Source organism: Pseudophryne corroboree (assembly GCF_028390025.1).
Source record: "Pseudophryne corroboree isolate aPseCor3 chromosome 3 unlocalized genomic scaffold, aPseCor3.hap2 SUPER_3_unloc_4, whole genome shotgun sequence".
Lineage (NCBI taxonomy): Eukaryota > Metazoa > Chordata > Amphibia > Anura > Myobatrachidae > Pseudophryne > Pseudophryne corroboree.
Genome location: NW_026967530.1, coordinates 2,456,598 through 2,482,261, shown reverse-complemented (window position 1 = coordinate 2,482,261; position 25,664 = coordinate 2,456,598). Strand labels below are relative to the sequence as shown.

Genomic DNA, 25,664 nt, shown 5'->3' with positions numbered 1-25,664 from the left:
TCCGCTGCCCCTGCCTGCCTCACATACCCCCCCTTCCCTGCTGCCCCCTGTCTGCCTCCCATACCCCCCTACCCTGCTGCCCCCTGACTGCCTCCAAAACTCCCCCTTCACTGCTGCCTCCTGCCTGCCTCCCATACACCCCCTTCCCTGCTGCCCCCTGCCTGCCTACCATACCCCCCTCACCTGCTGCCCCCTGCCTGCCTCTCATACCCACCTCCCCTGATGCCCCCTGCCTGCTTCCCATACCACCCTCAACTGCTTCCTCCTGCCTGCCTCCCATACATCCCTCCCCTGCTGCCCCCTACCTGTCACCCATAGTCCCCCCTCTGCTGCCCCCTGCCTGCCTCCCATACCCCGCTCCCCTGCTGCCCCCTGCCTGTCACCCATACCCTCCTCCCCTGCAGCCCCCTGCTTGCCTCCCATACCCCGCTCCCCTGCTGCCCCCTGCCTTCCTCCCAAACCCCCCTCCCCTGCTACCCCCTGCCTGTCACCCATAGTCCCCCTCCCCTGCTGCCCCCTGCCTGTCACCCATAGTCCACCTCCCCTGCTGCCCCCTGCCTTTCTCTCATACCCCCCTCCCCTGCTGCCTCCCATACCCCCCTCCCCTGCCTGCCTCCCATACCCCTCCCCTGCTGCCCCCTGCCTGTCACCCATACTCCCCCCCCTTTCTGCCCCCTGCCTGCCTCCCATACCCCCCTCCTCCGCTGCCCCTCCCTGCCTCACATACCACCCTTCCGTGCTGCCCTCTGCCTGCCTCCATACCCCCTTTACCTGCTGCCCCCTGCCTGCCTCCCATACCCCCCTCCCCTGCTGTCCCCTGCCTGCCTCCCAACCTCCCCCTTCACTGCTGCCCCCTGCCTGCCTCCCATACCCCCTCCACTGCTGCCCCCTGCCTGCCTCCCATACGCCCCCTTCCCTGCTGCCCCATGCCTGCCTACCATACCCCCCTCACCTGCTGCCCCCTGCCTTTCTCCCATACCCCCCTCCCCTGCTGCCCCCTGCCTTTCTCCCATACCCCCCTCCCCTGCTGCCCCCTGCCTTTCTCCCATACCCCCCACCACTGCTGCCCCCTGCCTTTCACCCATAGTCCCCCCCCCTCTGCTGCCCCCTGCCTGCCTCCCATACCCTGCTGCCCCCTGCCTGCCTCCCATACCCCCCTCTCCTGCTGCCCCCTGCCTGTCACCCATAGTCCCCCCCTGCTGCCCCCTGCCTGCCTCCCATATCCCGCTCCACTGCTGCCCCCTGCCTGCCTTACATACCCCCCTTCCATGCTGCCCCCTCCTGTCTCCTACACCCCCCCTTCCCTGCTGCCCTCTGCCTGCCTCCCATACCCCCCTCACCTGCTGCCCCCTGCCTACCTCCCATACCCCTGCCTGCCTCCCACACCCCCCTCACCTGCTGCCCCCTGCCTACCTCCCATACGCCACCTTCCCTGCTGCCCCCTGCCTGCCTCCCGCCTCCCCTGCCTGCCTACCTCCCATACGCCTGCCTGCCTCCCATACCCCCCTCACCTGCTGCCCCCTGCCTACCTCCCATACGCCACCTTCCCTGCTGCCCCCTGCCTGCCTCCCGCCTCCCCTGCCTGCCACGTCACCTGCTGCCCCCTGCCTGCTTCCCATACCACCCTCACCTGCTACCTCCTGCCTTCCATATACCCCTCCCCTGCCTGTCACCCATAGTCCCCCCCTCTACTGCCCCCTGCCTGCCTCCCATACCCCGTTCCCCTGCTACCCCCTGCCTGCCTCCCATACCCCCCTCCCCTGCTGCCCCCTTCCTGTCACCCATAGTCCCCCCCCCTCTGCTACCCCCTGCCTGCCTCCCATACCCCGTTCCCCTGCTGCCCACTGCCTGCCTCCCAAACTCCCCTCCCCTGCTGCCCCCTGCCTGCCTTCCAAGCCCCCCCCTTCACTGCTGCTCCCTGCCTGCTTACCATACCTCCCTCCCCTGCTGCCCCCTGCATGCGTCCCATACCCCCCCTCCCCTGCTGCCCCCTGCCTGCCTCCCATACCCCTCTCTCCTGCTGCCCCCTGCCTGTCACCCATAGTCCCCCCCCTGCTGCCCCCTGCCTGCCTCCCATATCCCGCTCCACTGCTGCCCCCTGCCTGCCTCACATACACCCCTTCCATGCTGCCCCCTCCTGCCTCCTACACCCCCCCTTCCCTGCTGCCCTCTGCCTGCCTCCCATACCGCCTCACCTGCTGCCCCCTGCCTGCCTCCCATACCCCCTCCCCTGCTGCCCTCTGCCTTTCACCCATACCGCCCTCCCCTGCTGCTGGAGAGGTGACTGCTGGGAATGGGGCGTTATACAGTAACACCAGGGGATGTGTCTGGGTGATGACTGGAGAGGTGACTGCTGGGAATGGGGCATTATACAGTAACACCAGGGGGCGTGTCTGGGTGATGACTGGAGAGGTGACTGCTGGGAATGGGACATTATACAGTAACACCAGGGGATGTGTCTGGGTGATGACTGGAGAGGTGACTGCTGGGAATGGGACATTATACAGTAACACCAGGGAACGTGTCTGGGTGATGATTGGAGAGGTGACTGCTGGGAGTGGGACATTATACAGTAACACCAGGGGATGTGTCTGGGTGATGCCTGGAGAGGTGACTGCTGGGAGTGGGACATTATACAGTAACACCAGGGGATGTGTCTGGGTGATGCCTGGAGAGGTGACTGCTGGGAGTGGGACATTATACAGTAACACCAGGGGATGTGTCTGGGTGATGCCTGGAGAGGTGACTGCTGGGAGTGGGACATTATACAGTAACACCAGGGAACATGTCTGGGTGATGACTGGAGAGGTGATTGCTGGGAATGGGGCATTATACAGTAACACCGGGGGACGTGTCTGGGTGATGACTGGAGAGGTGACTGCTGGGAATGGGACATTATACAGTAACACCGGGGGATGTGTCTGGGTGATGACTTGAGAGGTGAATGCTGGGAATGGGACATTATACAGTAACACCGGGGGATGTGTCTGGGTGATGACTTGAGAGGTGAATGCTGGGAATGGGACATTATACAGTAACACCGGGGGATGTGTCTGGGTGATGACTTGAGAGGTGACTGCTGGGAATGAGACATTATACAGTAACACCGGGGGATGTGTCTGGGTGATGACTGGAGAGGTGACTGCTGGGAATGGGACATTATACAGTAACACCGGGGGATGTGTCTGGGTGATGACTTGAGAGGTGAATGCTGGGAATGGGACATTATACAGTAACACCGGGGGATGTGTCTGGGTGATGACTGGAGAGGTGAATGCTGGGAATGGGACATTATACAGTAACACCAGGGGATGTGTCTGGGTGATGACTGGAGAGGTGACTGCTGGGAATGGGACATTATACGGTAACACCAGGGGACGTGTCTGGGTGATGACTGGAGAGGTGACTGCTGGGAATGGGGCATTATACGGTAACACCAGGGGACGTGTCTGGGTGATGACTGGAGAGGTGACTGCTGGGAATGGGGCATTATACAGTAACACCAGGGGACGTGTCTGGGTGATGACAGGAGAGGTGAATGCTGGGAATGGGACATTATACAGTAACACCAGGGGTTGTGTCTGGGTGATGACTGGAGAGGTGACTGCTGGGAATGGGACATTATACGGTAACACCAGGGGACGTGTCTGGGTGATGACTGGAGAGGTGACTGCTGGGAATGGGACATTATACGGTAACACCAGAGGACGTGTCTGGGTGATGACTGGAGAGGTGACTGTTGGGAATGGGGCATTATACAGTAACACCAGGTTATGTGTCTGGGTGATGACTGGAGAGGTGACTGCTGGGAATTGGACATTATACAGTAACACCGGGGGACGTGTCTGGGTGATGACTGGAGAGGTGAATGCTGGGAATGGGGCATTATACAGTAACACCAGGGGACGTGTCTGGGAGATGACTGGAGAGGTGACTGCTGGGAATGGGACATTATACAGTAACACCAGGGGATGTGTCTGGGTGATGATTGGGGAGGTGACTGCAGGGAATGGGACATTATACAGTAACACCAGGGGATGTGTCTGGGTGATGACTGTATCACTGTGTGTGTCAGGTTCCTATAAGGTGTCAGGATGTCACTGTCTATGTCTCCATGCAGGAGGAGGAGTATATAGAGGAACACAGGGGTCTGTACAAGGACGTGATGATGGAGAATCACCGGCCCCTCACATCACTGGGTAAGAGGAGACTGTCATGTATTGTACAGGGTGGAGCAGGTATGGGGGCCCCTATATACACACATCATCTGATAATCACATATATACACTGTACTCAGTAACTGTGTGTCTCCTACAGATGGGCCCAGTAACAGAGATACCCCAGAGAGATGTCCCCGTCCTCTGTATTCCCAGGACTGTACAGAGGAGAATCACAGGATCCCACAGGCGGATCAGGTACGTGGGCTTTAGGGTCTCCTCAATATACCAGTGACTGTCACTATATGATCTGTAGAGAAGCTGTGTGTCTTATACACTAATATTATACTGTTTCACCTCAGTTTAATCTGACTGTATGTAAATGTCATTATAGTGTTTTCTGCTGCGGGGTACACTGGGCTCCACAAGGATTAACATCGGGGTGTAGAGTAGGATCTTGATCTGAGGCACCAACAGGCTCAAAGCTTTGACTGTTCCCAAGATGCACAGCGCCGCCTCCTCTATAACCCCGTGCACAGGAGCTCAGTTTGTAAGTTGGTGCCATGCAGTAAGGAGGCAATCAACAGGAGGGCTGTTCCTGCAGCCCATTTTCCAAGCTAAATTTCAGAAGAAAAGAAGAAATTTTGAAGACTTCAAGGGCTGCAGCTGTTATGTTTGTCAAATAGACATCCTTTGCTGCAGCTCCATCACTCCCCCAGCGGCGCTGTATACTCCCGCGCCCTGGTTGCTGGGTAACTACAGTGGAGGCTCCGGTGTCCTTCTGTTAGCTGATGGGGAAGGGAAGGCATTGGTGGATGTCCCTGATCTGATTGAGGCAATTAGGCTCATTCTTCAGGTGTCTGATGAGCCTGAGGCTGTATCTAAGAAACCGGATAGTTTTAAACGTAAGAAGGTGGTTAAAGTATTACCTCATTCTCAACACCTGGCTCACATTCGTCAGGAATCCTGGGAAAACCCGGGAACAAAATTCACACCGCATAAGAAACTGATGGCACGCTATCCTTTCTCTGCGGAGCTATGTAAAAATTGGGAAACTCCTCCGCCTGTAGATTCTCATGTGGCACGCATGGTAGTTTCCTCTGCTCTGTCAGTAACTACAGTCACCTCTCTGAAGGAACCGACGGATAGACGTGTGGAGGGTTGTTTAAAAGCGATTTATACCGTAACGGGGGCTGTGCATAGGCCAACCATTGCAGCAGGTTGGGCTGCTGAAGCTGTTGAGGCGTGGGCTCAGGAGCTTGAGCCGGAGCTGCCTTCCAACTTATCTGAGCATGCTCGACAATGTCTCTCATATATTACCACGGCTTCTCTGTACCTTAAGGAGGCGGCCTCCGATGCCGGGGTGCTGGTGGCCAAGGCTGCTACTACGTCCGCCTTGGCTAGACGTATCCTTTGGTTGAGATCCTGGTCGGTGAATATGGATTCCAAGAAAACCCTGGAAGTGCTTCCTTTCAAGGGAGACATTCTCTTTGGAGAAAACCTCAAGATTGTGGCTGATCTGGCTACTGCTAAAACAGCTTGCCTACCTAGTACGGCTCCTTCCGCACAGAAGGCTAAAAGTACTTTCCCTTGGCCCTTTCGTCTTCCAGGTAAAGGAAAAGGTCAGGCGTAGCCAAAGCAAGCTCGTGCTTCCAGACCTGCAAATCCCAGACCGAAGCATGCCTGGGCCGCCCATCAGCCTTCTTCCAAAACTGACAAGCCTGCCGCATGACGGGGCGGGCCTCCCTCTGGGGAACCCAGGGTTGAGGTCCGACTTCTAGGTTTTGCTCAGGAATGGTTGAAAACCACTTCCGATGCCTGGGTAAGGGAAATCGTCGCTCAAGGTTACACCGTACCCTTCAAGAATTGTCCCCCTCATCGATTTTGTTCCTCTCGACCCGGTAAAAGCAAACACTCTGCATTCGGTGGTACATTCCCTCCTGACCACAGGAGTGGTAGTACAGGTGCCTCTGGCTCAGAGAGGCAAGGGGTACTATTCACTGCTGTTTCTAGTCCCGAAACCGAACAGGTCCTCACGGCCCATTCTTAATCTGAAGTCCTTGAACAGGTATGTGCGGGTCAACAAGTTTCGTATGGAAGCTCTGTGCTCTATTATTCTGACCTTGGAGCCTGGGGACTATATGTTCTCCCTGGACACACAGGATGCCTACCTGCATATTCCTATTGCAGTGTCTCCTCAGCAGTACCTGAGGTTTGCGGTGGGCAACCTTTATTACCAATTTCAGGCATTACCCTTTGGTTTGACAACGGCTCCCCAAAGTGATGGCGGTCATGACTGCTACACTCTGCCGTCAAGGGGTCAGGATCCTGCCATACCTAGACGATTTGTTGATCATGGCAAATTACCCAGAAATTCTCATTGTGTAATTTAGATCTGACTGTCCAGGTCATGACAGCCCACGGGTGGCTTGTCAACTGTAAGATATCATCCCTGGTTCCTGTTCGGAGCATGGTACACCTGGGAGCGTTATTGGACACTCACAACCAGCGGTTGTTCTTGTCTCAGGAGAAGGTCCTGAAACTTCAGGACAGGATTCGATGCTTCCTATCTCGTCCGCAAGTGTCGATTCATTTGGCAATGCAAGTGCTAGGTCTCATGGTGTCGGCTTTCGACATGGTAAAGTTTGCTCAATTCCATTCTCGCCCTCTGCAGAAGTTGATTCTGTCCAAGTGGGATGGCCTTCCACACCGGATCAGATCTCACATGATCTCCTTGTCTCCGGAGGTCCGCCTGTCACTGAGCTGGTGGCTTCAGGACCATCAATTGAGTAGGGGCCGTCCCTTCTGGATATCCAACTGGGTCCTGCTGACGACGGATGCCAGTCTGAGAGGTTGGGGCACGGTGTTGGAACAACACTCCCTTCAGGGTCGGTGGATTGAGGAGGAGTCTCTACTCCGATAAATACCGTATATACTCGAGTATAAGTCGCCCCAAATATAAGCCGAGGCACCTAATTTTACCACAAAAAAACTGGAAAAAATTACTGACTCGAGTATAAGCCTAGGGTGGGAAATGCACAGTGCCAGTGGTTTTCATGCTCAGGGTGTCATGCTCGTTGCCAGGGGTTTCATGCGGTAGGTGTTATGCTTGTTGCCAGTGGGTAATGCTTGTTGCTAGAGCTGTGCCCCCAGTGCCACATATACCCCTACAGTGCCAGATAAAAACATGCCCCACTGTTGCTTTGCCCCCAGTAGTTGTGCCCCCTCTTTATTTGCCCCCAGTAGTTGTGCCCCCTCTTTATTTGCCCCCTGTCGCTGTGCCCCCGTCGCCGCTTACAAACACACAGACACAAAATAATAAAAACAATACTTACCACTGCCCCGCTCCTGCTTCCCGACCGCTTCTTCTTCTGCTGCTGCTCCGGCCGCCCGCCCGCTCGCCTGCCCGCTCCTCTATGGGAGAGACGTCATGACGTCTCTCCCATAGCAGCGACGCACAGACACTAGAGGTCAATAATGACCTCTAGTGTCTGTCCCTGGAGCTGGCTACATCAGACGCCCACACAGCCCACGGCGTCTGCTGCAGCCGTGAGCTGACTCGAGTATAAGCCGAGGGGGGCTTTTTCAGCCTAGAAAAATGTGCTGAAAAAGTCGGCTTATACTCTAGTTTATACGGTATTCTGGAACTACGGGCGGTGTTCAATGCGTTGACAATGGCCCAGCGTTTGATACAGAACAGACCTGTTCAAGTACAATTGGACAAAGCCACCACGGTGGCTTACATCAATCATCAAGGCGGCACTCGCAGCCGCATGGCAATGAGGGAAGTATCAAGGATTCTACAGTGAGCAGAACGCCATCTGCCGGCCATATCCGCAGTGTTCATTCCGGGGGTCCTAAACTGGGAAGCTGACTTTTTCAGTTGTCAGGACGTACACGCCGGAGAATGGAGCCTCCATCCAGAAGTGTTTCAACCTCTCGTAGACAAGTGGGGCCTTCCAGATGTGGACCTGATGGCGTCACAACACAATCACAAGGTTCCGGTCTTCAGAGTAAGGACAAGGGATCCTCAAGCAGCGTTCGTGGATGCTCTGTCAATCCCATGGAACTTTTGGCTGCCGTATGTGTTCCCTCCGGTGTCATTACTGCCCAGAGTAATACGGAAGTTCAAGTAAGAAGGAGGAAACCTACTTCTATTCGCTCCAGCGTGGCCCAGGTGGCACTGGTTCTCCAATCTACAGGGCCTCTCGCTAGATCGTCCCCTTCTACTTCCATAACGACCGGACCTTCTCGTTCAAGGCCCTTGTGTTTACCAGGACTTGGTCCGTCTGGCTTTGACGGCATGGATCTTGAAGCTTCCATCCTGAGGTCCAAGGTTTTTTTTGAGGCGGTCGTTCAAACTATGTTGAAGGCCCGTAAGCCAGCTTCTGCTCGGATTTCCCATAGGGTCTGGAATGCTTACTTTACTTGGTGCGCGTCTCACAATCATGACGTTTTCAAGTTCAGTACGGCCAAACTGTTGGCCTTCCTACAACAGGGCCTGGACTTAGGCCTTCGTCTGGCCTCCCTCAAGGTTCACATTTCTGCCTTGTCGGTTTGGTTTCAGAGAAAGATTGCTGCCCTACCTGATGTTCATACTTTCACTCAGGCCGTGTTGCGGATTCAGCCTCCTTATGTGCTATCTGTGGCCCCTTGGGATCTGTCGGTGGTTCTGGAGGCCTTGCAAGAGTCTCTGTTTGAACCTCTTGCCTCTGCTGACCTTAAGTGTCTTTCCCTTAAGGTGCTATTCTTTCTGGCTATTGCTTCAGCTAGAAGGGTCTCGGACTTGGGTGCCTTATCCTGTAAGTCTCCCCATTTGATTTTTCTCTGTGACAGGGCGGTTCTTAGAACGCGCCCAGGTTATTTACCCAAGGTGGTGTCTTCCTTCCACCCTAACCAGGTGATTGTGGTTCCGGCCTTTAATTCTCCTGAATTGTCTTCCAAAGAGTGGTCTTGGATGTGGTACAGGCTCTCCATATCTATGTAAAGAGAACTGCCTCCATTAGGAAGTCTGATGCTCTTTTTGTACTGTTTGGTTTTCACAAACGCGGCTGGCCTGCTTCCAAGCAGACACTGGCCAGATGGATTAGAATAATGATTGCACATGCTTATGTACAGGCTGGTCGTCCGGCTCCTGCTACCATCAAAGCCCATTCTACTCGGTCGGTTGGACCTTCTTGGGTGGCCCACCGTGGTGCGACCCTTGAACAATTGTGCAAGGCGGCTACGTGGTCCTCAGTGAACACGTTCATCAGGTTCTATGCCTTTGATACTTCCACCTCCCAGGATGCCTCCTTTGGACTCCGGGTTCTTGTGCCCGCTACAGTACGTCCCCTCCCATAAGGAACTGCTTTAGGACATCCCCGATGTTATTCCCTGTGGAGCCCAGTGTACCCCGCAGCAGAAAACAAGATTTATGGTAAGAACTTACCGTTGTTAAATCTTTTTCTGCGAGGTACACTGGGCTCCACAAGGCGCCCACCCTATCGCACTTAGCTTCTTTGGGTTGGTGTGGAATTAGCCGCTGACACCCTCTCCTGTGGTGAGTATGTGGTGTAATTGGCTACGATCGGTTGTTGTCTCTGGAACCTGCTACTGCATTGGGCTGGGTAACGAAACTGAGCTCCTGTGCACGGAGGAGGAGTTATAGAGGAGGCGGCGCTGTGCATCTTGGGAACAGTCAAAGCTTTGAGCCTGTTGGTACCTCGGATCAAGATCCTACTCTACACCCCGATGTTAATCCTTGTGGAGCCTAGTGTACCTCGCAGAAAGAGATTTAACAAAAGTAAGTTCTTACCATAAATCTCCTTTTTTCCCTCCAATATCTACACTCACTACCCCATAATGACAACGTAAAAAAAAGTTTTACATAAGGATTCACTACCTTTGCCATGAAGCTCAAAATTGAGCTCAGGTGCATCCTGTTTCCACCGATCATCCTTTAGATGTTCAGTTAGTTCTTACCATAAATTTCTGGGTTTTTATTTATTTTATTTTTTTAGGTAGAACGTCTGTCTGATATAAAGGCAGAAGATATAGAGGGAGAAGAAGAGACGTATGTGACTGATATAAAGGCAGAAGATATAGAGGGAGAAGAAGAGACGTATGTGACTGATATAAAGGCAGAAGATATAGAGGGAGAAGAGGAGACGTATGTGACTGATATAAAGGCAGAAGATAGAGATGGAGAAGAAGAGACGTATGTGAGGGGTGATCAGCAGTGTAAGGAGGAGGAAATCCCTACAGATATCAGCACAGGTGAGTAATAAACACTTATTACAGAACAGAGTCACATATTCTCCTTGCTCAGTCACTACAGCAATCTCTTATACTACACCCTCCTCTGTCAGTACAAACTAATGAGGGAGATGTATCTGCCCAGTGGGGGAGTCAGGAGCCATCAGCCCCTATTATACTCCTGCTCTCCCCCTCACATCATGTCACTGTGTGTTACCAGCCCAGAGATCTGACCAGTCACCTCCCCACACTCTCTGGTGTATCTCATACATCAGGAGACATCAGCCCCTATTATACTCCTGCTCTCCCCCTCACATCATGTCACTGTGTGTTACCAGCCCAGAGATCTGACCAGTCTCCTCCCCACACTCTCTGGTGTATCTCATACATCAGGAGCCATCAGCCCCTATTATACTCCTTCTCTCCACCTCACATCATGTCACTGTGTGTTACCAGCCCAGAGATCTGACCAGTCTCCTCCCGACACTCTCTGGTGTATCTCATACATCAGGAGACAGCCCCTATTATACTCCTGCTCTCCCCCTCACATCATGTCACTGTGTGTTACCAGCCCAGAGATCTGACCAGTCTCCTCCCCACACTCTCTGGTGTATCTCATACATCAGGAGCCATCAGCCCCTATTATACTCCTGCTCTCCTCCTCACATCATGTCACTGTGTGTTACCAGCCCAGAGATCTGACCAGTCTCCTCCCCACACTCTCTGGTGTATCTCATACATCAGGAGACAGCCCCTATTATACTCCTGCTCTCCCCCTCACATCATGTCACTGTGTCACCAGCAGCCCAGAGATCTGACCAGTCTCCTCCCCACACTCTGGTGTATCTCATACATCAGGAGACATCAGCCCCTATTATACTCCTCCTCTCCCCCTCACATCATGTCACTGTGTGTTACCAGCCCAAAGATCTGACCAGCCCCCTCCCCACACACTCTGTTGTATCTCATACATCCGAAGCCATCAGCCCCTATTATACTCCTGCTCTCCCCCTCACATCATGTCACTGTGTGTTACCAGCCCAAAGATCTGACCAGCCCCCTCCCCACACACTCTGTTGTATCTCATACATCCGAAGCCATCAGCCCCTATTATACTCCTGCTCTCCCCCTCACATCATGTCACTGTGTCACCAGCAGCCCAGAGATCTGACCAGTCTCCTCCCCACACTCTCTGGTGTATCTCATACATCAGGAGACATCAGCCCCTATTATACTCCTGCTCTACTCGTCACATCATGTCACTGTGTATTACCAGCCCAGAGATCTGACCAGTCTCCTCCCCACACTCTCTGGTGTATCTCATACATCAGGAGACATCAGCCCCTATTATACTCCTGCTCTCCCCCTCACATCATGTCACTGTGTGTTACCAGCCCAGAGATCTGACCAGTCTCCTCCCCACACTCTCTGGTGTATCTCATACATCAGGAGACATCAGCCTTTATTATACTCCTGCTCTCCCCTAACATCATGTCACTGTGTGTTACCAGCAGCAGCCCCACTGCCTGTGGTATTACATGCCCTGAGAGTTAGCACACGCTGGTCTATATATAAACCACTTTTCTCTATCGTCCTAGTGGATGCTGGGGTTCCTGAAAGGACCATGGGGAATAGCGGCTCCGCAGGAGACAGGGCACAAAAAGTAAAGCTTTTCCAGATCAGGTGGTGTGCACTGGCTCCTCCCCCTATGACCCTCCTCCAGACTCTAGTTAGATTTTTGTGCCCGGCCGAGAAGGGTGCAATCTAGGTGGCTCTCCTAAAGAGCTGCTTAGAGAAAGTTTAGCTTAGGTTTTTTATTTTACAGTGAGTCCTGCTGGCAACAGGATCACTGCAACGAGGGACTTAGGGGAGAAGAAGTGAACTCACCTGCGTGCAGGATGGATTGGCTTCTTGGCTACTGGACATTAGCTCCAGAGGGACGATCACAGGTACAGCCTGGATGGTCACCGGAGCCGCGCCGCCGGCCCCCTTGCAGATGCTGAAGTAAGAAGAGGTCCAGAATCGGCGGCTGAAGACTCCTGCAGTCTTCTAAAGGTAGCGCACAGCACTGCAGCTGTGCGCCATTTTCCTCTCAGCACACTTCACACGGCAGTCACTGAGGGTGCAGGGCGCTGGGGGGGGGCGCCCTGGGAGGCAAATGAAAACCTATTAAAAGGCTAAAAATACCTCACATATAGCCCCCAGAGGCTATATGGAGATATTTAACCCCTGCCTGGATTCACAAAATAGCGGGAGACGAGCCCGCCGGAAAAGGGGCGGGGCCTATCTCCTCAGCACACGGCGCCATTTCCTCTCACAGGTCCGCTGGTCAGGACGGCTCCCAGGTCTCTCCCCTGCACTGCACTACAGAAACAGGGTAAAACAGAGAGGGGGGGCAAATTTAATGGCAATATTTTGATATATATAAAGCAGCTATAAGGGAGCACTTATTATAAGGCTATCCCTGTCATATATAGCGCTTTTTTGGTGTGTGCTGGCAGACTCTCCCTCTGTCTCCCCAAAGGGCTAGTGGGTCCTGTCTTCGTGTAGAGCATTCCCTGTGTGTCTGCTGTGTGTCGGTACGTGTGTGTCGACATGTATGAGGACGATATTGGTGTGGAGGCGGAGCAATTGCCAAATATGGGGATGTCACCTCCTAGGGGGTCGACACCAGAATGGATGCCTTTATTTGTGGAATTACGGGATAGCGTCAACTCGCTTAAGCAGTCGTTTGACGACATGAGGCGGCCGGACAATCAATTAGTGCCTGTCCAGGCGCCTCAAACACCGTCAGGGGCTGTGAAACGCCCTTTGCCTCAGTCGGTCGACACAGACCCAGACACAGGCACTGATTCCAGTGGTGACGGTGACGAATCAACCGTATTTTCCAGTAGGGCCACACGTTATATGATTTTGGCAATGAAGGAGGCGTTACATTTAGCTGATACTACAGGTACCACTAAACAGGGTATTATGTGGGGTGTGAAAAAACTACCTATAGTTTTTCCTGAATCAGAAGAATTAAATGAAGTGTGTGATGAAGCGTGGGTTGCCCCCGATAAAAAAATGCTAATTTCAAAGAAATTATTGGCATTATACCCTTTCCCGCCAGAGGTTAGGGCGCGCTGGGAAACACCTCCTAGGGTGGACAAGGCGCTAACACGCTTATCTAAACAAGTGGCGTTACCCTCTCCTGAGACGGCCGCACTTAAAGATCCATCAGATAGGAGGATGGAAAATATCCAAAAAAGTATATACACACATGCAGGTGTTATACTACGACCAGCTATAGCGACTGCCTGGATGTGCAGTGCTGGAGTAGCTTGGTCAGAGTCCCTGATTAAAAATATTGATACCCTGGACAGGGACAATATTTTACTGTCGTTAGAACAAATAAAGGATGCATTTCTTTATATGCGTGATGCACAGAGGGATATCTGCACACTGGCATCACGGGTAAGTGCTATGTCCATTTCGGCCAGAAGAGCTTTATGGACGCGACAGTGGACAGGCGATGCGGATTCAAAACGGCATATGGAAGTTTTGCCGTATAAAGGGGAGGAGTTATTTGGAGTCGGTCTATCAGATTTGGTGGCCACGGCTACAGCCGGGAAATCCACCTTTTTACCTCAAGTCACTCCCCAACAGAAAAAGACACCGACTTTTCAACCGCAGCCCTTTCGTTCCTTTAAAAATAAGAGAGCAAAGGGATATTCATATCTGCCACGAGGCAGAGGTCGAGGGAAGAGACAGCAACAGGCAGCTCCTTCCCAGGAACAGAAGCCCTCCCCGGCTTCTACAAAAGCCTCAGCATGACGCTGGGGCTTCTCAAGCGGACTCGGGGGCGGTGGGCGGTCGTCTCAAGCATTTCAGCGCGCAGTGGGCTCACTCGCAGGTAGATCCCTGGATCCTGCAGATAATATCTCAGGGGTACAGGTTGGAATTAGAGACAGATCCACCTCGCCGTTTCCTGAAGTCTGCTTTACCAACGTCCCCCTCCGAAAGGGAGACGGTTTTGGAAGCCATTCACAAGCTGTACTCTCAGCAGGTGATAGTCAAGGTACCTCTTCTACAACAAGGGAAGGGGTATTATTCCACTCTATTTGTGGTACCGAAGCCGGATGGCTCGGTAAGGCCTATTCTAAATCTGAAGTCCTTGAACCTGTACATAAAGAAGTTCAAGTTCAAGATGGAGTCACTCAGAGCAGTGATAGCGAACCTGGAAGAAGGGGACTTTATGGTATCCTTGGACATCAAGGATGCGTATCTCCACGTTCCAATTTACCCCTCACACCAGGGGTACCTCAGGTTCGTTGTACAAAACTGTCACTATCAGTTTCAGACGCTGCCGTTTGGTTTGTCCACGGCACCTCGGGTCTTTACAAAGGTAATGGCCGAGATGATGATTCTTCTTCGAAGAAAAGGCGTATTAATTATCCCATACTTGGACGATCTCCTAATAAGGGCAAGGTCCAGAGAACAGCTAGAGATGGGATTAGCACTATCTCAAGAGGTGCTAAAGCAGCACGGATGGATTCTGAATATTCCAAAATCCCAATTAATGCCGACAACTCGTCTGCTGTTCCTAGGGATGATTCTGGACACGGTTCAGAAAAAGGTTTTTCTTCCCGAGGAAAAAGCCAAGGAGTTATCCGACCTGGTCAGGAACCTCCTAAAACCAGGAAAGGTGTCTGTACATCAATGCACAAGAGTCCTGGGAAAAATGGTGGCTTCTTACGAAGCAATTCCATTCGGCAGATTCCATGCAAGAATTTTCCAAAGGGATCTGTTGGACAAATGGTCAGGGTCGCATCTTCAGATGCACCTGCGGATAACCCTGTCTCCAAGGACAAGGGTATCTCTTCTGTGGTGGTTGCAGAGGGCTCATCTATTGGAGGGCCGCAGATTCGGCATACAGGATTGGATCCTGGTGACCACGGACGCCAGCCTGAGAGGCTGGGGAGCAGTCACACAAGGAAGAAACTTCCAGGGAGTGTGGTCGAGCCTGGAAAAGTCTCTTCACATAAACATTCTGGAACTAAGAGCAATCTACAATGCTCTAAGCCAGGCGGAACCTCTGCTTCAAGGAAGACCGGTGTTGATCCAGTCGGACAACATCACGGCAGTCGCCCATGTAAACAGACAGGGCGGCACAAGAAGCAGGAGTGCAATGGCAGAAGCTGCCAGGATCCTTCGCTGGGCGGAGAATCACGTGATAGCACTGTCAGCAGTGTTCATCCCGGGCGTGGACAACTGGGAAGCAGACTTCCTCAGCAGACACGATCTTCACCCGGGAGAGTGGGGACTTCATCCAGAAGTTTTCCACATGCTAATAAACCGTTGGGAAAGACCAATGGTGGACATGATGGCGTCTCGCCTCAACAAAAAACTGGACAGGTATTGCGCCAGGTCAAGAGATCCGCAGGCAATAGCTGTGGACGCGCTGGTAACACCTTGGGTGTACCAGTCGGTGTATGTGTTTCCTCCTCTGCCTCTCATACCAAAGGTATTGAGAATCATACGGCAAAGCGGAGTAAGAACGATACTAGTGGCTCCGGATTGGCCAAGAAGGTCTTGGTACCCGGAACTTCAAGAGATGGTCACGGACGATCCGTGGCCTCTACCTCTGAGAAGGGACCTGCTTCAACAGGGTCCCTGCCTCTTTCAAGACTTACCGCGGCTGCGTTTGACGGCATGGCGGTTGAACGCCAGATCCTAAAAGGAAAAGGCATTCCAGAAGAAGTCATTCCTACCTTGATTAAGGCAAGAAAGGAAGTCACCGCGAAGCATTATCACCGCATTTGGCGGAAATATGTTGCGTGGTGCGAGGATCGGAGTGCTCCGACGGAGGAATTTCAACTGGGTCGTTTCCTACATTTCCTGCAATCAGGATTGTCTATGGGTCTCAAATTGGGATCTATTAAGGTTCAAATTTCGGCCCTGTCAATATTCTTCCAAAAAGAATTGGCCTCAGTCCCTGAGGTCCAGACTTTTGTCAAAGGAGTACTGCATATACAGCCTCCTGTGGTGCCTCCGGTGGCACCGTGGGATCTAAATGTAGTTTTAGATTTCCTCAAATCCCATTGGTTTGAACCACTAAAAAATGTGGATTTGAAATATCTCACATGGAAAGTGACTATGTTACTGGCCCTGGCTTCCGCCAGGAGAGTATCTGAACTGGCGGCTTTATCTTATAAAAGCCCTTATTTAATTTTCCATTCGGATAGGGCAGAGCTGCGGACGCGTCCGCATTTTCTCCCTAAGGTGGTATCAGCGTTTCACCTGAACCAGCCTATTGTAGTGCCTGCGGCTACAAGCGACTTGGAGGACTCCAAGTTGTTGGACGTTGTCAGAGCTTTAAAAATATACATTTCAAGGACGGCTGGAGTCAGAAAATCTGACTCGCTGTTTATACTGTATGCACCCAACAAGTTGGGTGCGCCTGCTTCTAAGCAGTCGATTGCTCGTTGGATTTGTAACACAATTCAACTTGCACATTCTGTGGCAGGCCTGCCACAGCCTAAATCTGTTAAGGCCCATTCCACAAGGAAGGTGGGCTCATCTTGGGCGGCTGCCCGAGGGGTCTCGGCATTACAACTCTGCCGAGCAGCTACGTGGTCAGGGGAGAACACGTTTGTAAAATTCTACAAATTTGATACCCTGGCAAAAGAGGACCTGGAGTTCTCTCATTCGGTGCTGCAGAGTCATCCGCACTCTCCCGCCCGTTTGGGAGCTTTGGTATAATCCCCATGGTCCTTTCAGGAACCCCAGCATCCACTAGGACGATAGAGAAAATAAGAATTTACTTACCGATAATTCTATTTCTCGGAGTCCGTAGTGGATGCTGGGCGCCCATCCCAAGTGCGGATTATCTGCAATACTTGTACATAGTTATTGTTAACTAATTCGGGTTATTGTTTAGGGAGCCATCTTTCAGAGGCTCCTCTGTTATCATACTGTTAACTGGGTTTAGATCACAAGTTGTACGGTGTGATTGGTGTGGCTGGTATGAGTCTTACCCGGGATTCAAAATCCTCCCTTATTGTGTACGCTCGTCCGGGCACAGTACCTAACTGGAGTCTGGAGGAGGGTCATAGGGGGAGGAGCCAGTGCACACCACCTGATCTGGAAAAGCTTTACTTTTTGTGCCCTGTCTCCTGCGGAGCCGCTATTCCCCATGGTCCTTTCAGGAACCCCAGCATCCACTACGGACTCCGAGAAATAGAATTATCGGTAAGTAAATTCTTATTTTCTCTAACGTCCTAGAGGATGCTGGGGTCCATATTAGTACCGTGGGGTATAGACGGGTCCACCAGCAGCCATTGGCACTTTAAGAGTTTAATAGTGTGGGCTGGCTCCTCCCTCTATGCCCCTCCTACCAGACTCAGTTTAGAAAATGTGCCCAGAGGAGCCGGTCACAGCTAGGGGAGCTCTCCTGAGCTTTTCCCTGCAGCGTGGGACTAAGGGGGGGAGCAGTGTCCGCCCTGCGGGGTCTGAGCCACTGACTTCGCTGACTGGTCATTGAGATCCAGAGGGGATAGATCGCGCCCTGCCACAGGGGAACACTCACCTCAACAGCCAGCCGCCACCCCCTTGCAGAGCTGAAAGTGGTGAGTGAGTCACTGTCCCCCCATACAAGCGGGGCGTCAGTGTGAAGAGGGCGGCTTTATGGGTAGGAACGCGGTATTAACCGTGCTCCCGGACGGCTCAGCGGTACTGCGGTGCGGCATTGTGAGGGGCGCCCTGAGCCAGAACCTAACCCTACGCTGACCATTTCCAGCCTGTCGGGGTCCTCGGATCTCAGCCAGCAAACAAATCCTCAGGCCAGTATAATCTCACAGGAGCGGGAAGACAGTGCCATTAAGGGGGCAGAGATTCCCACAATGAACCCAGCAGCGTTCAGCGCCATTTTCCTGCCTGCAGCTCACTGCCAGTGGATAAACAGGTCCTTCCAGAACACTTCCAGCTATCTGTACGGTACCAGGGGGTTGTAGAAGGGAGGGGAGGCTGTGTAAAGGCTGTGTCACCTATTAAGGGACACAGCGCTGGTTTGGGGTCTCCATATACCTATAATAGCGCTGTGTGTGGGTTGGCTCCAATCTCTGTCTCTCTGCCATTCTTGGGGGGGAAACTCTGTCTAGTGAGTACCCTGTGTGTTTGTGGGGTGTGTGGTGTGTGTGTGACAACATGTCTAGGGACACTTTCATATGCTGCAGAGGATTTATCTTCCCAGGAAGACTGCATATCATGTAATCAGGATTGCACTGTTGTAGCGCAGATCCCAGCTAGAGAGCCAGAATGGTTAGTCTCTCTGAGGGGCACTATTTCTTTTTCATCCACTAGGGGTCACTGGAGTACTCTAGGGGATATGGACGGCTTTAGCAGAACAAGGCACTGAATATTTAAATTTAGTAACTCTCCTCCCCTCCATAGTCTCGGAGTACCTCAGTGTTTCTCTGACGTCCTAGTGGATGCTGGGAACTCCGTAAGGACCATGGGGAATAGCGGCTCCGCAGGAGACTGGGCACAAAAGTAAAAGCTTTAGGACTACCTGGTGTGCACTGGCTCCTCCCCCTATGACCCTCCTCCAAGCCTCAGTTAGATTTTTGTGCCCGGCCGAGAAGGGTGCACACTAGGGGCTCTCCTGAGCTTCTTAGTGAAAGTTTTAGTTTTAGGTTTGTTATTTTCAGTGAGACCTGCTGGCAACAGGCTCACTGCATCGAGGGACTAAGGGGAGAAGAAGCGAACTCACCTGAAGTTCAGAGTGGATTGGGCTTCTTAGGCTACTGGACACCATTAGCTCCAGAGGGACCGAACACAGGCCCAGCCTCGGAGCTCGGTCCCAGAGCCGCACCGCCGGCCCCCTTACAGAGCCAGAAGCAAGAAGAGGTCCGGAAAAATCGGCGGCAGAAGACATCAGTCTTCAACAAGGTAGCGCACAGCACTGCAGCTGTGCGCCATTGTTACTCAGGCACACTTCACACTCCGGTCACTGAGGGTGCAGGGCGCTAGGGGGGGGCGCCCTGAGCAGCAATGTAAAACACCTTGGCTGGCATAAATACACCACATATAACCCCCAGGGCTATATGGATGTATTTTAACCCCTGCCAGAACTTACAAAAAAGCGGGAGAAAAGGCCGCCGAGAAGGGGGCGGAGCTTATCTCCTCAGCACACAGGCGCCATTTTCCATCACAGCTCCGCTGGAAGGACGTCTCCCTGACTCTCCCCTGCAGTCCTGCACTACAGAAAAGGGTAAAAAAGAGAGGGGGGGCACTAATTTGGCGCAGTTTTATACTAACAGCAGCTATAAAGGGAAAAGCACATTTTATAGTGGTATTCCTGTGTGTGTATATATATATATATATATATATATATATATATATAGCGCTCTGGTGTGTGCTGGCATACTCTCCCTCTGTCTCCCCAAAGGGCTAGTGGGGTCCTGTCCTCTATCAGAGCATTCCCTGTGTGTGTGCGGTGTGTCGGTACGATTGTGTCGACATGTTTGAGGAGGAAAATGAGATGGAGGCGGAGCAATTGCCTATTATACAGTTGTCACCCCCTAGGGAGTCGACACCTGAGTGGATGAGCTTATGGAAGGAATTGCGTGACAGTGTCAGCTCGTTACGACAGACAGTTGACGACATGAGACAGCCGGCTACTCAGCTTGTGCCTGTCCAAGGGTCTCAAACGCCATCAGGGGCTTTAAAACGCCCGTTACCTCAAATGGCAGACACAGACACGGATACTGACTCCAGTGTCGATGATGAGGAGACAAACGTGACTTCCACTAGGGCCACACGTTACATGATTGAAGCAATGAAAAATGTATTGCATATCTCTGATAATACAAGTACCACTAAAAAGGGTATTATGTTTGGTGAGAAAAAACTGCCTGTAGTTTTTCCTGTATCCGAGGAATTAAATGAAGTGTGTGATGAGGCGTGGGTTTCCCCCGATAAAAAACTGATAATTCCTAAAAGGTTATTGGCATCGTACCCTTTCCCGCCAAAGGATAGGGCACGTTGGGAAACACCCCCTAGGGTGGATACAGCGCTCACACGCTTGTCTAAACAGGTAGCACTACCCTCTCCTGATACGGCCGCCCTAAAGGAACCTGCCGATAGAAAGCAGGAGAATATCCTAAAATGTATATACACTCACACGGGTGTTATACTGCGACCAGCAATCGCCTCAGCCTGGATGTGCAGTGCGGGCGTGGCGTGGTCGGATTCCCTAACTGAAAATATTGATACCCTAGATAGGGACAGTATATTACTGACTATAGAGCATTTGAAAGATGCATTTTTATATATGCGTGATGCACAGAGGGATATTTGCCGACTGGCATCAAGAGTTAGCGCGCTGTCCATTTCTGCTAGAAGAGGTTTATGGACGCAGAAGTGGTCAGGTGATGCGGATTCTAAAAGGCATATGGAAGTATTGCCTTATAAGGGAGAGGAGTTATTTGGGGTAGGTCTATCAGACCTGGTAGCCACGGCAACTGCTGGAAAATCCACATTTTTACCCCAGGTAGCTTCTCAACCTAAGAAGACGCCGTATTATCAGGCGCAGTCCTTTCGGCCCCATAAGGGCAAGCGGGCAAAAGGCGCCTCATTTATGCCCCGTGGCAGAGGGAGAGGAAAAAGGCTGCAACGAACAGCCAGTTCCCAGGAACAAAAGCCCTCCCCCGCCTCCGCAAAGTCCTCAGCATGACGCTGGGGCTTTACAAGCAGACACGGTGGGGGCCCGTCTCAAGAAGTTCAGTGCGCAGTGGGCTCACTCGCAAGTGGACCCCTGGATCCTTCAGGTGGTATCTCAGGGGTACAAATTGGAATTCGAGACGTCTCCCCCTCGCCGTTTTCTAAAGTCTGCTTTACCGACGTCTCCCTCAGACAGGGAGGCAGTATTGGATGCCATTCACAAGCTGTATGCCCAGCAGGTGATAATCAAGGTACCCCTCCTACAACAGGGAAAGGGGTACTATTCCACACTATTTGTGGTACCGAAGCCGGACGGCTCGGTGAGACCAATTTTAAACCTAAAATCCTTGAACACTTACATACAAAGGTTCAAATTCAAGATGGAGTCACTCAGAGCAGTGATTGCAAACCTGGAAGACGGGGACTATATGGTGTCTCTGGACATCAAAGATGCTTACCTACATGTCCCAATTTGCCCTTCTCACCAAGGGTACCTCAGGTTTGTGGTACAGAACTGTCACTATCAGTTTCAGACGCTGCCGTTTGGATTGTCCACGGCACCCCGGGTCTTTACCAAGGTAATGGCCGAAATGATGATACTCCTTCGAAAAAAGGGAGTTTTAGTTATCCCTTACTTGGACGATCTCCTGATAAGGGCAAGATCCAGGGAACAGTTGGAAGTCGGGGTAGCACTATCTCAGATAGTGCTGCGCCAGCACGGTTGGATTCTCAATATTCCAAAATCTCAGCTGATCCCGACTACCCGACTCCTATTCCTAGGGATGATCCTGGACACAGTCCAGAAAAAGGTGTTTCTCCCGGAGGAGAAAGCCAGGGAGTTATCCGAACTAGTCAGAAATCTCCTAAAACCAGGCCAAGTGTCAGTGCATCAATGCACAAGGGTCCTGGGAAAGATGGTGGCTTCTTACGAAGCAATCCCATTCGGCAGATTCCACGCAAGAACCTTCCAGTGGGATCTGCTAGACATATGGTCCGGGTCGCATCTTCAGATGCATCAGCGGATAATCTTGTCACCAAGGACAAGGGTGTCTCTCCTGTGGTGGTTGCAGAGTGCTCATCTTCTAGAGGGCCCCAGATTCGGCATTCAGGACTGGGTCCTGGTGACCACGGATGCCAGCCTGAGAGGCTGGGGAGCAGTCACACAGGGACGAAATTTCCAGGGCTTGTGGTCAAGCCCGGAGACATCACTCCACATAAATATCCTGGAGCTAAGGGCCATCTACAATGCTCTAAGCCTAGCAAGACCTCTGCTTCAAGGTCAGCCGGTGCTGATCCAGTCAGACAACATCACGGCAGTCGCCCACGTAAACAGACAGGGCGGCACAAGAAGCAGGAGGGCAATGACAGAAGTTGCAAGGATTCTTCGCTGGGCGGAAAATCATGTGATAGCACTGTCAGCAGTGTTCATTCCGGGAGTGGACAACTGGGAAGCAGACTTCCTCAGCAGACACGACCTCCATCCGGGGGAGTGGGGACTTCACCCAGAAGTCTTCCACATGATTGTGAACCGTTGGGAAAAACCAAAGGTGGACATGATGGCGTCCCGCCTCAACAAAAAACTGGACAGGTATTGCGCCAGGTCAAGGGACCCTCAGGCAATAGCTGTGGACGCTCTGGTAACACCGTGGGTGTACCGGTCAGTGTATGTGTTCCCTCCTCTGCCTCTCATACCCAAGGTACTGAGGATCATAAGAAGGAGAGGAGTAAGGACTATACTCGTGGCTCCGGATTGGCCAAGAAGGACTTGGTACCCGGAACTTCAAGAGATGCTCACAGAGGACCCGTGGCCTCTACCTCTAAGAAAGGACCTACTTCAGCAGGGACCCTGTCTGTTCCAAGACTTACCGTGGCTGCGTTTGACGGCATGGCGGTTGAACGCCGGATCCTGAAGGAAAAAGGCATTCCGGATGAAGTCATCCCTACCCTGATCAAAGCCAGGAAGGATGTGACCGCGCAACATTATCACCGGATTTGGCGTAAATATGTTGCGTGGTGCGAGGCCAGGAAGGCCCCTACAGAGGAATTTCAACTGGGTCGTTTCCTACATTTCCTGCAAACAGGACTGTCTATGGGCCTAAAATTAGGGTCCATTAAGGTTCAAATTTCGGCCCTGTCGATTTTCTTCCAGAAAGAACTGGCTTCAGTTCCTGAAGTTCAGACGTTTGTCAAGGGGGTACTGCATATACAGCCTCCTTTTGTGCCTCCAGTGGCACCTTGGGATCTCAATGTAGTTTTGGGGTTCCTAAAATCACATTGGTTTGAACCACTCTCCACTGTGGACTTAAAATATCTCACTTGGAAAGTGGTAATGTTGTTAGCCCTGGCTTCAGCCAGGCGTGTCTCAGAATTGGCGGCTTTATCCTATAAAAGCCCTTACCTAATTTTTCATACGGACAGGGCAGAATTGAGGACTCGTCCTCAATTTCTCCCTAAGGTGGTTTCAGCATTTCACTTGAACCAACCTATTGTGGTGCCTGCGCTACTAGGGACTTGGAGGACTCCAAGTTGCTGGACGTAGTCAGGGCCCTGAAAATATATGTTTCCAGGACGGCTGGAGTCAGGAAATCTGACTCGCTGTTTATCCTGTATGCACCCAACAAGCTGGGTGCTCCTGCTTCTAAGCAGACTATTGCTCGTTGGATTTGTAGTACAATTCAGCTTGCACATTCTGTGGCAGGCCTGCCACAGCCTAAATCTGTAAAAGCCCATTCCACAAGGAAGGTGGGCTCATCTTGGGCGGCTGCCCGAGGGGTCTCGGCTTTGCAACTTTGCCGAGCAGCTACTTGGTCAGGGGCAAACACGTTTGCTAAATTCTACAAATTTGATACCCTGGCTGAGGAGGACCTGGAGTTCTCTCATTCGGTGCTGCAGAGTCATCCGCACTCTCCCGCCCGTTTGGGAGCTTTGGTATAATCCCCATGGTCCTTACGGAGTTCCCAGCATCCACTAGGACGTCAGAGAAAATAAGAATTTACTTACCGATAATTCTATTTCTCATAGTCCGTAGTGGATGCTGGGCGCCCATCCCAAGTGCGGATTGTCTGCAATACTTGTACATAGTTATTGTTACAAAAATCGGGTTATTATTGTTGTGAGACATCTTTTCAGAGGCTCCTCTGTTATCATGCTGTTAACTGGGTTCAGATCACAGGTTGTACGGTGTGATTGGTGTGGCTGGTATGAGTCTTACCCGGGATTCAAAATCCTTCCTTATTGTGTACGCTCGTCCGGGCACAGTATCCTAACTGAGGCTTGGAGGAGGGTCATAGGGGGAGGAGCCAGTGCACACCAGGTAGTCCTAAAGCTTTTACTTTTGTGCCCAGTCTCCTGCGGAGCCGCTATTCCCCATGGTCCTTACGGAGTTCCCAGCATCCACTACGGACTATGAGAAATAGAATTATCGGTAAGTAAATTCTTATTTTTTTCTGTGCTCAAGCAATGAACACGCTTGTGTGGGCCTCCCACACTTACTTTGAATATTTTATTTTTAATTTTTATTTTTACACCTTAGGCACATCCCTTCCCAGTTTGTCAAGAAACGTGGGTCCGGGATAGTGCCGCTGCACGGAGGCAGTGCATGGCGTGTCAGTCCTCACAAAGAGCACCCTCACAGCCACACGCAGCTCACACCCGCCGGCCGCACTTCCGCAGCACGGCCGCTCTCCCTGCTATAGAGCGCGCTCCCCGGCTCCCTGCACCCGATCTCCAGCTTCCAGGTCCCGCTCCCTGGCAACCGCTCCCCACTGGAAGACACAGCGGTACACGGAGCACAGGGGGAGGGGGGGAGAAGTCTCCTCACAGGCAGCGCAGCTGCAAGGGGGGGGGGAGCATAGGCGGCATGGGTTATAATATTACATAGGCGGCATGGGTTATAATATTACATAGGCGGCATGGGTTATAATATTACATAGGCGGCATGGGTTATAATATTACATAGGCTGCATGGGTTATAATATTACATAGGCGGCATGGGTTATAATATTACATAGGCGGCATGGGTTATAATATTACATAGGCTGCATGGGTTATATTAATAGGCTGTTAAGCCTATATTAAAGGGTTAGTTTGACAAAGTTGGTTACAGGTTATAAAGACGTGTTATAACCTGACCTGTGATTCTAACTGTAAGCATGGCATGGAGGCCATTTTAACCATTCTTCCTGTTTCTTCCTGTTTATGATTCCAGAACGTTCCTGTCCTACATCTCTACTCCACCGGATGGCGCAGGGGTGTTAGTGGGAATTTCGTATCAGGTTTCATATAGTACTGGCCACGTGCACTGCACTTCGGCCATATATATATATATATATCTATATATTAGACACACCTTAGTAACAATTTTACTGAGTCCTGCAAGTGTCTGTCTTTGTATATTGTATTGTCTGTCTGCATAATGAGTAAGGCTCCAGCAAAAACTAAAAAGCAGTTTCACTGCAATGTCTGTAAGAGTGTGTTACCGGATGGATCTACCAAATGTACAGTATGTTTTGTAAATTCAGCTACAAATACAATTTCCGCTCCGGTTTCGAAGCCGGTCTCATCCCC

General features: G+C 51.9%; 1 protein-coding gene across 3 annotated transcripts in view; it reads left to right on the top strand.

Annotated features, from left to right (window-relative positions):
- The window catches only part of LOC134984188 (zinc finger protein 585A-like), a 199,702-nt gene that overhangs the window by 135,912 nt on the left and 38,126 nt on the right, over positions 1-25,664 (top strand). For 2 of the 3 annotated variants that reach the window (XM_063949814.1, XM_063949813.1), the window contains exons 2-4: positions 4,121-4,199; positions 4,318-4,415; positions 10,160-10,415. The exons of the other annotated variant lie outside the window; for it this stretch is intronic. In XM_063949814.1, coding sequence (XP_063805884.1) covers positions 4,121-4,199; positions 4,318-4,415; positions 10,160-10,415 — 433 coding nt within the window. The remainder of the gene's footprint in view (positions 1-4,120; positions 4,200-4,317; positions 4,416-10,159; positions 10,416-25,664) is intronic. 3 annotated transcript variants of the gene reach the window in all.